Source organism: Tupaia chinensis, unplaced genomic scaffold (assembly GCF_000334495.1).
Source record: "Tupaia chinensis unplaced genomic scaffold, TupChi_1.0 Scaffold000273_1, whole genome shotgun sequence".
Lineage (NCBI taxonomy): Eukaryota > Metazoa > Chordata > Mammalia > Scandentia > Tupaiidae > Tupaia > Tupaia belangeri.
The window spans coordinates 1,958,583-1,973,089 of record NW_006159755.1 but is presented as its reverse complement, the minus strand read 5'-3'; the positions used below and the strand labels follow the sequence as shown (position 1 = coordinate 1,973,089).

At 46.3% G+C, this 14,507-nt stretch overlaps 1 protein-coding gene and 1 pseudogene across 6 annotated transcripts in view; one reads left to right on the top strand and one right to left on the bottom strand.

Moving 5' to 3' along the window:
- The window catches only part of CDCA5 (cell division cycle associated 5), a 27,892-nt gene that overhangs the window by 4,927 nt on the left and 8,458 nt on the right, over window positions 1–14,507 (top strand). For 5 of the 6 annotated variants that reach the window (XM_006149867.1, XM_006149868.1, XM_006149866.1 and 2 more), the window contains exon 5: window positions 1,552–1,983. In XM_006149867.1, coding sequence (XP_006149929.1) covers window positions 1,552–1,983 — 432 coding nt within the window. Of the gene's footprint in view, window positions 1–1,551; window positions 1,984–2,141; window positions 3,816–14,507 lie in introns of those variants that run through there. The other variant, XM_006149871.3, reaches the window with a different exon arrangement.
- Window positions 7,479–7,826, bottom strand: LOC106735002 (cytochrome c oxidase subunit NDUFA4 pseudogene; annotated as a pseudogene).

Genomic DNA, 14,507 nt, shown 5'->3' with positions numbered 1-14,507 from the left:
GGGGGGGGGATGGCCACGCTGCAATCCCTTCTCTTCCATTCTCCTCTCGGGTTCTTGGGCACGCATGCACACATGCCCGGCGTGAGTTTAAGCCACCAGGTCCAGGACTCGAACCTCAATTGACTACATGGGAGTCCAGCAACATAGCCTTTACGCTAACTGCTGGTCCTACTCCTTGTTTCCACTGCCTAGGACACTTTTCCTCCAGATGTCTACATAATTCACTCCCTCACCTCTAAGTTGTAATTTGAATATCACCTCCTCGGTGAGACCTGTATTGTCCTTCAACTTAAAATTTCAGCCCACTCTCAGCATTCTATCCCATTTTATTTTTCTCCCATAACATTTTTTTAAAGATTTATTTATTATTGTTGTTAATATTATTTTTCACATGAGTTTTGCCAGAGAAAGACAGAGAGAGAGGGAGAGTGAGAAAGCAAGCTGCCAGGTCCAGGACTCAAACCATGGTCATCCATGTGGGAATTCCAGCACCTTAACCACTATGCCACCTTCTGGCCCCATCTCCCATAACATTTAATACCTCCAACATAACACATGATCTCACTGTCTTCCCCGACAGAATGGGAGCACCATGGTGTCACAGGTCCTCTCCAGGTACTCCCTGTTCTCTCAGTACCTGATACAGGGTAGGAGACCCATCATTGCTCACTGACTAGATGGGCATCCAGGAAGACGCCATCAGCTGTGTGGCAGATGGACTACAGCGGCAAGGGTGGGAGCAGGACGTACAATTAGGAGGTTGTTGAGCTGGTCTAGATGATGTGAAATGAGGTCTTGTGTCACTTGGACAGAGGTGACCAGATGCCAGGCACATAGTAGGTTTTATGTCATAAATGCAGACTTCTCAGAAGTAAAGGTGGTTATTTTCTCACATTTGTTTCAGGGTCTGATTTGTCTCTTGTCCTTTTAAGAATGTTTGTTCTTGGGGCCAGCAGGTAACATAGTGCCTAAGGCGCTGGACTCTGACATGGCTGACCACAGTTCCAGCTCAGGACCCAGCAGCTTGAAAATCATGCCGGGTGTGTGTGTGTCCATGCCCAAAATCCTGAAGAAAATGGAGAAGGATTATGGTGTGGTCATTCCCCTTAGGAAGCAATGTCTCACTTTCTCTCTCTCTGTCTCCCTCTGGCAAGTTCACATACCCTATGGCAAAAGCCTTAAAAAAAAGTTTGTTCTTAGGGCCACCAGATGGCATGGTGGTTAAGGTGCTGGACTTTCACATGACTAACTGTGGTTCAAGTGTCGGACTTGACTGCCTGATAGTCACACCAGGCATGTGTGCATGCATGCCCAAAATTCTCAGAGAATGGAGAAGGGATTGCAGTGTGCCCCTCCCCCTGGGGAGAGTTCTCACTTTCCCTGTCACTGTCTCTATCTATCTCTAGTGAGCATACATGCCCTTTGGTGAAAATCTTTTTAAAAAGTTCATTTTCTAGGTCTTCTTTCTACTCTAAATCTCCTTGGGCCTCTCTGGAAGTTAGTAGTCCAGTTAAGTAATCGGGAAATGTTCTCTCTTCTATCCTGGTACAGATTGCTTTTTCTTTGGAAAAAGAAAATAACCCTCCCAGCAGTGAGCCTACTAAGGAAGACTTCTTCAAGATATGTAGTGTCCCTGTCACCCCAACCACCACTCCTGTGTTCACCCAGAACACTGAGCCAAACTCCAGTGAAGGAGATCTTGATGCCAGAGACTTGGAAATGTCTAAGAAGGTCCGGCGGTCCTACAGCCGCCTTGAGAGCCTTGGTTCAGCCTCTACCTCCACCCCCGGCCATCGGTCCTGCTTTGGCTTTGAGAGGCTGCCAGAGGCAGAAGACTTGTCTGGAGTCTCACCTGTGAAGTGTTCAAAGTTAATCGAGGTTCCCAGGGTCCCAGTGAAGCCCTGGGCCCCAGACACAACTCTCCCTGGAATCTCCCCGCCAGTTGTGAAAGCAAAACGAAAGAAGAAGGTGCCGGAGATCCTGGTGAGTGAAGGGCAAGGGCTTTTCTCTGCCATCACAGCCTATACACCAGGGGCTGTGCAGGGCTGGACCTAGGCATGTACCTGAAAGGTATAGGTGAGATGCTCTAGCCATTGTGTTCCCCCTCCCTACTCACCTGCCTCCCATTTCTCTTCCCCCAGAAATCGGAGCTGGATGAGTGGGCCACGGCCATGAATGCTGAGTTTGAAGCTGCTGAGCAATTTGATCTCCTGATTGAATGAGATGAAGTGGGGGTGCACCTGGCCAGACTCTCCTTTCCCTGTACACAGTCCCCTCTCTGTGGAAAAGACACTTGGGGTCCCCTCCCCTGGCCTTGTTACCTGTCTGTGTGCTGTTGCTGCACTTGAGACCTGCTCGCCTCTGAGGGCTTATGCAGTGGTGGCAGCAGTCTCAGTTTCAGGAAGTGGGCCCTGCCTAGCCTGGCCACACTCACTGGTGTCCTGTCCATGCTTCTCCTTCCTACCTCCCCTAAGCATCCCAGACAGTTTCTAGTCAGACTTCAGGTGGGGGAGTAAAGTCACTGGCCCAACCAGAAGAGGTTAAAAGGGCTGGGGGTGAACCTCTGTTCTTGAGAAACATGGCTACCCTGAACCAGCCCCATCAGGAGCAGGCCCTGTGAGTTACAGCTGGCTCAGGCTGTCCCTCCAGAGTTGTCTTCTGTTGGTGCCTTAGTTCTCAGCCATCAACTCATCTAGATAGAGAAACTTTGGTTCTGGGGATTTCTTCTTTAACTTTTATAGATAGTCCAGGAGAATTCATGGGCTGGGGGAAGTTCCATGTTTGAGAAGGAAGCTGGATGTTCATTCTACCTTTTGAAGGAGAGAAGGAAGTCTTAGTCAGGTCTCAGACCCTAAGTGTCTACTGTATAGAAGCTGTTTCATAGTTTCGTGTTCTGCTGTTAAGACATTAGCATAAATGCCATGTTGAAGGAGCGCTGACTGCTTGGGGCTAAGGGTGGGAGTCTAGTGATGTAACCATGACGCCATCTGCTGACCCCTTGTTGCATTTTTTGATGCTTACAAGTTTATGGAAGTAGCTGAAAAGGGTGAATAAGGAGGAGCTGGTGAAAATGAGAAGATGCTAGGGAAGATGCCTGTTTGATTAGAGTACTTGAAGTAGTGCAGGCCTGCCAGGTACTAATGAGCCCCTTTGCTAGTCCTGGGAGTTCCATGCTATTTATTCAGTGCTCTAAGCTTTGTCAGTACCTGTAGGTAAGCCCTCCTTGACATGGTGACTAGATGTCCTTAGGCTAGACCACACCAAAAGATCCATTGTGCTCACTAGCTAGCAAGACAGAACTCTTGAGAAATGTCTTGGTCTTGCAGAGTCATGAGTAGACAAACAATGCTGAATTATCACTGCATACTTACCTGTCCCTGAGTAACGAAGAACATGGTGTTTAAGGAAAATTGGGGATTTTGTTTTAAAATTTTAAAAATCTGATTAAAAGTTTCTACAGTTCATATACTGTATCTTATTGAGTCAAAGGCAGCACTGAGGGTGTGAGGCCCAAGATGTGAAACCTTTGGGTGAGCTTGTCTTTGTGTAGAGACTGCTAGCCTGGCCTCCTCCAAGTAGTCCTGTGGTAGGTCACTGCCCCTACGTTTGCATCTGTTTTTTGTTTGTGTGTACAGCACTGGGTTCTGTAGGACTTCCTGGAGAGCTTGTCACGGATGCCAGACATGGCGGTATATGCCTGAAATCCCAGCTCCTGGGAGGCTGGGGCAGGAGGATCACAAGTTTGAGCCTAACCCCAGTGACACGGTGAGACCCTGTCTCTAAAAATATATGTATATGGGGGCCAGCAGGTGGCGTGGTGGTTAAGGGCGCTGGACTCTGACATGGCCAACTAGTTTAAGTCCTGGACCTAGCGACTTGTTTACTCACTTTTCCTCTCTCTCGCCCTGTCCCTCTCTGGTCAAATAAAAATAAATAAGTTAAATAATAATACATATGTATGTATGTATATGAAAGGCCAATTCCTGGAAATTCTCTCACTTGGTCTGATGCTGGGCCCAGGAACATGCAGGCAGGTGGCACCAACCATCCTTCTTTCCATCTTACCCTTTACTCTTGTCCTTGTCTACTAATCGTCTTAATAAATCAAGACTATTAAATCTTCCTCATACTTGTCCACTTTGACCTTCTTCCCACACCCTCTTTTTAAGGCCCACCTTTTCACTTTGGCTTTTATTCAATTCTCTCATCTCTGAGACCTTGTTACTCACTTTTCTTCATGTCTTAAACGGCTTACATACATTTTATTGTTAAAAACAATAACCAAGAGACCAGCAGATGGCGTAATGGTTATGTTACTGGACTCCCATGTAGTTGACTGTGGTTCCAGTCCCCGACCTGGAGACTTCAAACTCATGCTGGGCATGTGTGTTTGCGTGCCCAAGATCCCTAGAGGAGAATGGAGGAGATGGGATTGTGGCGTGGCCATCTCTCCCAGGGGATGATTTCTCACTTTCTCTCTCTGTCTCTCTATAGGCACATGCTTATAGCAAAAATCTGCCTTAAAAAAAAAACCAAAAAAGCTAACCAAAAAAGCCTTGACCGGGACCAGCAGTTAGGGTAATAGCTATATTGCTGGACTCCCATGTAGTCTACCGCGGTTCGAGTCCTGGGCTGGGTGACTTAAACTCACGCCAGGCACGTGTGCGTGCGTGCCCAGGAACCCGAGAGGAGAATGGAGGAGATGGGATTGTGGCGTGGCCATCTCTCCCAGAGGATGATTTCTCACTTTCTGTCTCTCTGGCTCTCTCTGTCTGGCTGGCGAGCGCACGCACCCTATAGCGAAAACCTTTCAAAAAGAAAAAATAGCCTTGACCAACATTTGTTGTTAGCTATCATTACATAACTATCATTATTCCTCTCGAAGTCAGACTTTTTGAAAGAATATTCCCAATGCTCCCTGCTTCCTTCAAATCCATTCCCAGTGCTCTCATTCATCTATAGGTCAGACAGTGGTAATCAGTGACCTATTCTATGCTATAGACTCAGGTCTCTGCAGCCTGAGCTAGGGTTCTCTCCTTGGGCCCATGGCACTGCTGGCTTCTCGTTGTTGATTTCCCCTGAAATAGGTTGTTGACCTCTTGGTTCAGTCCTGAATGTTCTACTTAACCTACTTGCTCTCTCTGGATAACCTCAGGCTCTCTGGGTCACTTTGCTCAAGATTTGTCAGTCTTTATCTCCAACCTGTACCTCAACCTGATCTTCAGACCAGAATCTGTTGTAGAACTAGATAACCTGACCAACTCATCTCAACAACTTGCCACTTCCTGTGCTTCCTCTTCCTGTACTGTCTGTGCCATTAACAACACCAGCTGACCCAGTCACATAAGCCAGGGTCCTGAGAGTCAACTGTAACTCTTTCTCAACTATCCTGTCTGGCTAGCCCCAACCTCAGCATCCCTCTACTTCTGTGGCCACTGGCCAATTATACCAACCCCTAGTGGGTCTCCTTCCCATTGACCTTTCATTTCTCCAAACTGCCTGGTTGCCATAATGAGTTTTCTAAGTCATAAAATGTGATCCTGTTTCTCTTGCTGAAATCCTAATGCAGTTCCACTGAGTGTAAGACCAAAAGAATTAAAAGCAAGAATTCAGACATATTTGTATGCTAATTTTCATAACGGCATTATCCAGTAGCCAAAAGGTGGAAACCACACCAATGTCCCTCCATGGATGAAAGGATAAATGTATATATGCATAATAGAATGTTACTCAGTCTTAAAAGGGAGTGAAATTCTGGTACTTGCTGCAACATGTTTGGATTCTGAAGACATGCTGTGTAAAATGAGCCAGACAAAAGGACAAATACCTTAATATTCCATTTATATGATGTTTATACAATATTTAAGTTCAGAGTCATAAAGTAGAACAGTGGTTGCCAGAGTCTGGAGAGATGGAAGAAAGAGGAGCTAGATCTCCCCCCTAGAGATTCATTTCAGGATGGTGAAATGGTTCTGGAGTGGGGATCAGCAGATGGTATAATGGTTACGTCGCTGGTTTACCACAGTTCAAGTCCTGCACCTGGTGACTTAAAACTCATGCTGGGCGTGTGTGCATACGTACCCAAGATACCAAGAGGAGAGTGGAGCAGAAAGGATTGTGGCGTGGCCATCCCCCAGGGGAGTGATTTTTCATTTTCTGTATGTCTCTGTCTCTCCAGCAAGCACATGTGGCCTATAGTAAAATGGAAAGAAATCGTTCTGGAGATTGATAGTGGTGGTGATTACACAATGATGTGATTTTTTTTTTTCTTAAGTTAATTCTTCAAGTGAGAGAAAGGACTCCTGCAACAGGGTCTCGATACTGTGATCCACCCTCAACTTCAGCCAACCTCAGGTGATGGGCATATGTGTGCCTGGTATACTTAGGGAGCTCTCCACATGCACACCTGACACCTTCCCACATAGGTCAGTCTTGCAGAGCACTACATTTCACTGCTGTACCACCATCTGGCCCCTAACGTGAATGTTGTTAATGCCATTGAACTATACACTTAAATGTTAAAATGGTAAATTTTACGTTTTGTATTTTACAACAATAAAAACAAAAAAGTCTGTTGACTTCCTGTCATCATGCAGTGGTGTGATGGATGGCTACCAGTTTTGGCCACTACAAGTGGCCTTTCTGCTGGACTCCACTTCCCTCAGTGGCAGTGAGCTCAGATTACTTGCTTTCCCTGATTCCAGCATCCAGAACATGAGCATCTGATCAAAGCTCAATCAGATTCTTCATCTAAAATGAGAGACATGAAGAGGGGTGACAAGATTCAGGAAGGTGGCTATACCCCATGGCCCTGAGCCTCCATCATCCAGTGTGGAGAATGCCACCCTTTGCTCCTGGAATAGGGTCCCACTATTCCTACCCTTGAGAATCTGTTCTTCCTTTGAGTTCTATGACTCTAAAAACCTTTTAATAAAGTTTTCTGCTCAAATTAGCATTGTCTGCAGTTTGCAATCCAGAATGCTGACTGGTCTGGGGGTACAGACTTCTTAGCATGGCGCAAGAGGACATGGATCAGTCAAGTGTCTGTGTCTCATCTTAAGGCCCAGACAGAACCATTGCACCCTTCAGGTTACTAAAAAGTCCGTACCTCCAAGCTTTTGCTCAGACTGCCCTTTGCCCTTCCCCACTATCAGGTATGACTTGAGTGTCAAACAGCTGGATCTGGGACTCCTACTGCCTTTGGCCATTTGGGAGTCCAGTGCCTTAACCACCATGCCAACTGCTGGCCTCAAGGTTTTTGTTTGCAGATTTTAGTTTGCCATTAGCCATGTGTGCTCACCAAAGAGAGAAATAGGGAAAGTAAGAAATCACCCCCCAAGAGCGATGGCCATGCCACAATTCTTTCTCCATTATCCTCTTGGGATTTTGGGCATGTACACACACATGCCAGTGTATTTTTTTTTTAAGTTTCAGATATTTATTAACCAGTATAAATCTGAACACATTAAAATGATTTCATGCATTTAGAGGAGAAATATTTCCTGGTTAACTGGAAAATTGTGCGGATGGCTTCTGGAACACCTTCATTATGAGCAGCTTTATAAGTGAAACATTTCATTTAGAAGTCTGGGCCTTCTTTCTTCAATTTGCTGTAATCCACATTCACTGAGTAAAACTTGTACTGATCATAGGAACCCAGTTTGTTCCAGGGTCCAGGGTTATTTTTTGTCTCAAGAGACATCAGGATTGAACACTGCCGAACGCATGAGATACAGTGCTGTTCCAGTGCCTCCAGCTCTAATAAATATAAACAGGGGAATCAAACTCGGATACTTCTTGGCCTGGCTCAGGGTCTGGCGGAGCATGTTTATGGTGGAGGACTCTGGTCCGAAAGCACAGAGCAAATCTGCCAGGCCAGAAACTAAAAACTCCTCCCCAGAGGTTGAGCGGACGTCCAAAGTCACCGCCCAGTGTATTTTTATTTATCTATTTTTTTTTTGGAGAGATTTTCACTATAGGGCGCGTGTGCTTGCCAGCCAGCCAGAGAGTGACGTAGAGTAGAGACAGAAAGCGAGAAATCACCCCCCAGGGGGGATGGCCACACCGCAATCCCTTCTCCTCCCGGGATCTTGGGCACGCACGCACACGTGCCCAGCGTGAGTTTTAAGCCACCGGGTACAGGGAGCAAACCGCGGTCGACTATGTGGGAGTCCAGCGACATAGCCATTACACTAACTGCTGGTTCCCGACCGCCCAGTGTATTTTTCAAGCCATCAGGTTCAGGACTCAAACCGCTGAGTCAACCATGTACGATCCAGCTGCTTTAACTTTCATGTCACCTGCTGGCCTCCTGTATACTTTAAATCATCTCTGCATTATTTATAATACCTAATACAGTGTAAATGTGAATTAAGTCGTTAATACTGTATATTAAAATTTGTATTTTTAGGGACCAGCAAGTGGCATGGTGGTTAAAGGCACTGGATTCCCACATGGCCGGACTGCAGGACCCAGCGGCTTGCTTTCTCACTTACCTTTTCTCTCTTTCTCTCTCTCTGGTCAAAATTTTAAAATAAAAATAAAAAAATAATAAATGGAATTAAATAATTCTAAAAAGATTTTTGTATTTTAAATAATTGCCATAAGGAAGACAGAACACACACGTGTGGGGTGTGGTCACATTGTAATCCCTTTTCTTTCATTTCCCCATCCTGTCAGGATTTTAGGTGTGTATGTGCATATGCCTGGCATGTTTTTCAAGGCACAGTAGCTGAGATTCAAACCATAGTCAGCCATGTGGGGTATGGCTCCCTTTACTAGGCTACAGAGCCACCTTAGTTTTATTTATTTATCTATCAAGCCCCAGGGTCCGGGATTTGAACTGTGGTAGGCTCTGGGTGGGAATCCAGTGCTTTAACCACCATGCCACCTGCTGGCCCCTTTTTGTGAATATTTTTTATCTGCAGTTGGAATCAGCAGATGCAGAATCTGGGAATATGAGGGTCAACTAGTGAGTGTTCAGGTAGAACTGACCATGCACTCCTTTTTTTTTTTTTTAATTTTAAATTTAATTTTTATTATTATTTTTAAGTTTGGCTGCAGGGGTGGGAATGGGGAGTAAGAACACAAGCTGCCAGGTCCAGGATTGGAACCATGGTCAGCCATGTGGGAATTCAGCACCTCAACCACCATGCCATCTGCCAGCCTCAACTCACTCCCTTTCTAACTCCCTGAAGCCCACACCGACCTCCACCATTCTACCTGTAAACTCTTTCTGTCTGTTCTGCACATATATTTATGCAGTAGCTGTGAACTCCCGAGGTTGCAAGCAGAGTCTTATTTGTCCTGTACCCTCAGTGTCCAGGCACATTGTGGAATAAATGGACCAGCCCAGCCAGCTCATGCCTTCTAGTAGGAAGAGCCTCAGTGCCTGCAGGAGAGGCTTGGGAGGAGTTGGAATAGTGGTACCTGGTGGCCTAAGCCTGCCCTAATACAATGTAAATGTGAACTAAATAGTCAATGCTGTTTTAAAATTTGTTATTTTTAAAAATTAACATAGGGCATGTGTGCTTGCCTGAGAGAGACAGGAAGACAGCACACGAGTGGGGTGTGCTCACATTGCAATTCCAATCTTCCATTTCTCTATCCTGATGGTCCTATTTTAAGATTTTTATTTTTAGAATTATTTTTTTTTTAAAGAGTTTCACTGTAGGGCGCGTGCGCTCGCCAGACAGACAGAGAAAGACATAGAGACAGAAAGCGAGAAATCACCCCCCAGGGGGGATGGTCACGCCGCAATCCCTTCTCCATTCTCCTCTCGGGATCTTGGGCACGCACGCACACGCGCCCAGCGTGAGTTTTAAGCCACCGGGTCCGGGACACGAACCGCGGTCGACTACGTGGGAGTCCAGCGACATAGCCATTACGCTAACTGCTGGTTCCCTAGAATTACTTATTTTTAAAAAGTTATTTTTTAGATAAAACGAGAAGGAAAGCGAGACAGTAAGCTACCAGGTCTAGAACTTGAGCTGCGGTCAGCCATGGGGGAGTCCAGCACCTTAACCACCATGCCACCTGCTGGTTCCCCTATTAAACTTTGGTAAAGGCTGGACCAGTAGTTGGCATAATGGCTATGTCGCTGGACTCCCATGTAGTAGACCATGGTTCAAGTCCCGGACACAGTGGCTTAAACTCATGCCGGCGCATGTGTGTGTGTGCCCAAGATCCTGAGAGGAGAATGGGGTAGAAGGGATTGCAACGTGGCCATCACCCCCCGGGGGGGGGGGGTTTCTTGCTTTCTGTCTCTCTGTCTCTTTCTGGCGACCGCACGTGCCCTGTAGCAAAAACCTCTCCAAAAAAAAAAAAAAAACAAACGACTTTAATAAAGGGGAAAAGTTCTTCACAGCATGAAGTTTTACTCAGGTGGTCAGTACCATGGATTCTGAAGTCAGCACAGCCACACCTGTCTAGCCCTTGGAGAGTGGATGGCACCCTCATACTCACTCCGCACAGCGCCCCACACAGCCTACAGATCCTGTTTCCTCACCTCGGGTCCTAGGCTCGTAGCCCTCCACCCTCTCAGTTGAGGTTTTGTCCCAAGGTCCAATGGCCCTCCCAGCATCTAGGCCTCAATCAGGCTGCCTCCTCAGGCATTTCTATCCCATGACTGGTAACTTGTCCAGCTTTCTGGCAGCCATTTATGTGGGGACAGTCAAAATGCTAGCCCCTCACTCTTCTGTGATGTCACAGGCAGGCCACTTAGCCTCTGAGCACAAAAGTTACAGTACATACAGTGTAGTACATAGTACTTGATGATAAATGACCTGTTACAGGTTTCTGTATTTGCTATCTGTACTATATATCATTACTTGAGAAGGTACTCCTACTTAGAGTTTTCTCCTATGAAAAGTGGGACCATTCTCTCACAGAGTTGCTTTAGGGGTTATTTTCAAGATTGATGATAACACATAAAGCAGCTATCAAAGTTCCTAATAACTAATCGCTAGTAACATCGTACCCAGCCCAGAGATCAACTCCTTGAGGGAGATTCAGGGCCAGCTGGTAGCACCGTGGTTATGGCAGCTGGATCCTACATAGCCAATGGTGTGATTTAAGTCCTGGACCTGGCTGCTTGAAAAACATGCTGAGGGACCAGCAGATGGCGTAATGGCTACCTCTCTGGATTCCCATGTAGTCAACCACAGTTCATGTTCCGGACCTGATGGCTTAAACTCACTCCAAGCGTGCGTGCATCTGTGCCCAAGATCCCAAGAGGAGAATGGAGGAGAAAGGATATGGATTGCCCATATGATGGTGGTCCCATTAAAATTTTAATAATGAGGACCCAAAGGTGGCACAGTGGTTAAGGACGCTGGACTCCCACATGGCAGACTGCAGTTCATCCCCCCGGGGGGTGATTTCTCTCTTTCTGTCTTTCTGGTGAGTACATGTGCCCTATAGCAAAAACCTCTCCAGAAAGAAAAGAAAAGAAAAACATTCTGGATGTGTATGTGTGCATGCCCAAAATCTTAGAGGAGAAATGGAAGAGAAAGGATTGTGGTGTGACCATCTTTCAATGGAGGGAGCTTTTTTTGTTTGTTTGTTTGGTTGGTTTTTTGTTTGTTTGTTTGGAGAGGTTTTTCCCATAGGGTGCATGCACTTTCCAGACAGAGAGAGAGAGAGACAGAAAGTGAGAAATCATCCCCCAAGGGAGCTGGCCATGCCACAGTCCCTTCTCCTCCATTCTCCTCTCGGGATCTTGGGCACACATGCACAAGCACCCAGCGTGAGTTTTAAGCCACCGGGTCCGGGACACGAACCATGGTGTATACTACAAGGGAGTCCAGCGACATGGCCATTACGCTAACTGCTGGTCCCAGTGGAGGGAGCTTTCTCACTTTCCCTCTCTTTTTTGTCTAATGAGTGAAGGCATCTTCTAGCAAATTATTTAAAAAGAAAAAGGAGATTCATTTTAGGGTATTCCTTACATTCAGGGCAGGCAGGCCTTAAATGAAGTCAGGGCTCAGTAAGTATTTGTGGAGTTGATTACACACTCTATAGGCTAGAACACAACCTCAGTGGCTAGGGCTGCACCACCTGTGAACAGAACAGGACTTGACCTTGGGTCTACTGATTTTATGTTCTGAACTATCTCCTGTTCAAGTCTCAAGCACCTGTTTACTCTTGGCCGATGGCACTTTGAGGGGACATCAAGTCATTCATACACACACACAAACACAGTCATGCATGGAATAGCAATATTTTGGTCATAATGGATTGCCCACATGATGGTGGTCCCATTAAAATTTTAATAATGGGGGTCGGAAGGTGGCACAGTGGTTAAGGGCTCTGGACTCTCACATGGCCGACTGTAGTTCAAGTTCTGGACCTGGCGGCTTGCTTTCTTACTTCCCCCTTCCCCACTCATACTCTGTCCCTCTCTGGTCTAAACTAAATAAGTAAATAAATGAAATCATTTTAAAAAAGATTTTAATAATGGTGAAAAATTCCTATTGCCTAACTCACATGTCTGTGATGATGCTGATATAAACAAACCTACCATGTTGCCAGTTGTATTGAAAGTATAGTAGGGCCAGCAGGTGGCATGGTAGTTAAGGTGCTGGAGCCCACATAGCCGGTGCTGTGGTTCAAGTCCTGGATCTGGCACCTTGATAAAAAACATGCCAGGCATGTGTCCATGCATACCCAATATCCCAGGAGGATAACTGAGGAGAAAGGATTGTGGCTTGGCCATCTACCCTGGGGGATGAGTTCTAACTTTCCCTCTCTCTGTGTCTCTGACAAGCACACACACCCTGTAGCATGTGCACTCACACACACGATGTGTGAATATGTATATAGTACAGGGCTGACCCTGTAGTGTAGTGATTGAGTTCTATGTATAAGGAAGTGAATCTACATGGCCAACTGCAGTTCAAGATTCAGCCCCAGCAGCTTGAAAAACACCAGGGGGCAGGGAGGGAGGCACCTGCAGGTGGCATGGTGGTTAAGGGTGCTGGATTCCCACATGGCTGACTGCAGTTTGAGTCCTGGACCTGGAAGCTTGCTTTCTCACTTTCCCTCTCTCACTCACTCTGTCCCTCTGGTCAAATTAAAAGAGAGAGAGAGAGATGGAGGGAGGAAGAAAAGAAGGAAGGAAGGAAGGAAGAAAGGAAGGAAGGAAGGTAGGCAGGCAGGCAGGCAGGCAGGCAGGCAGAAGAAAAGGAAAGAGAAAAGAAAAGAAAAAAGAAAAGAAAATGGAGGAAGAGGGGCCAGTAGTTGGTGTAGCGGTTATGTCACTGGACTCCCCACATGGGCTACTGTAGTTCAAGTCCTAGACCCAGTGTCTTAAAAATCATGCCAGCTGGGACCAGCAGTTAGTGTAAAGGCTATGTTGCTGAACTCCCATGTAGTCGACCGTGGTTCGAGTCCCGGACCCGGTGACTTAAACTCACGCCGGGCGCGTGTGCTTGCATGCCCATGATCCCGAGAGGAGAATAGAGGAGAAGGGATCGTGGTGGGGGGGTGATTTCTTGCTTTCTGTCTGTCTGTCTCTGGCGAGTGCACACGCCCTATAGCAAAAACCTTTCCAAAAAAAAAAAAAAATGCCAGGTGAGTGTGTACCCAAGATCCCGGGAGAAGATGGGAGGAAAAAGGATTGTAGCTTGGCCATACCCTCTGGGGAACAATTTCTTACTTTCCCTCTCTGGTGACCCCACACACCCAATGGTTAAAAAAATAAATAAAATAAGGGATCAGCAGATGGCATAATGGTTACATTGCTGGACTCCCACATGGCCAACCACAGTTTGAGTCCCAGTCCTGATGGCTTGAGAATCACGCCAGGGGTGTGTGTGTGCATGCCCAAAATCCCAAGAGGAGAAAGGAGGAGAAGAGATTGCAGTGTGGCCATCCCCCTGGGGGTGATTTCTCACTTTCCCTCTCACTGTCTCTGTCTCTCTCTCCAGTGAGCACATGTGCCCTCAGGCATAAACCTCTAAAAATAAATAAATAAGAGACAGCTCCATGGCTCCTGCGATCTAGCCATTTTGGGAAAAAGGAAGATGTCCCACTGATAACTGGGCCTCTAGCATACAAAACTCAGGTGATTGAAACTCCCGTGATTGAACTTCCAAGTTTGGGAAGAAACCGACTATCCACCAGATGACTAGAAATCGCTGCAGGACCACAAGAAATATGGGGAAGCAGGAAAATACCTCTCCCACAAGGGAAACGGATAGCTCCTCTTCATCCACACACAGTTCAATGGAAATCATGGAAATGTCTGATAAAGAATTCAGAATATTCTTAATGGCAAAGCTAACAGAGATGGAAGAAAAGAAAGACAAGGAACTGCTGAAGAGGAAGGAGAAAGGAGTTGAAGACTTCCAGGAGGTGAGGAAATTCACACTTTACAAAAGAATCAGATGGAACTGTTAGAGATGAAGGCTATAATACAAGAAGTCAAAATCTCCCTTGAAAGTATTAAAAGCAGACTAGATCATACAGAAAATAGAATCTCTAATGTAGAAGAGAAAATGGCTGGC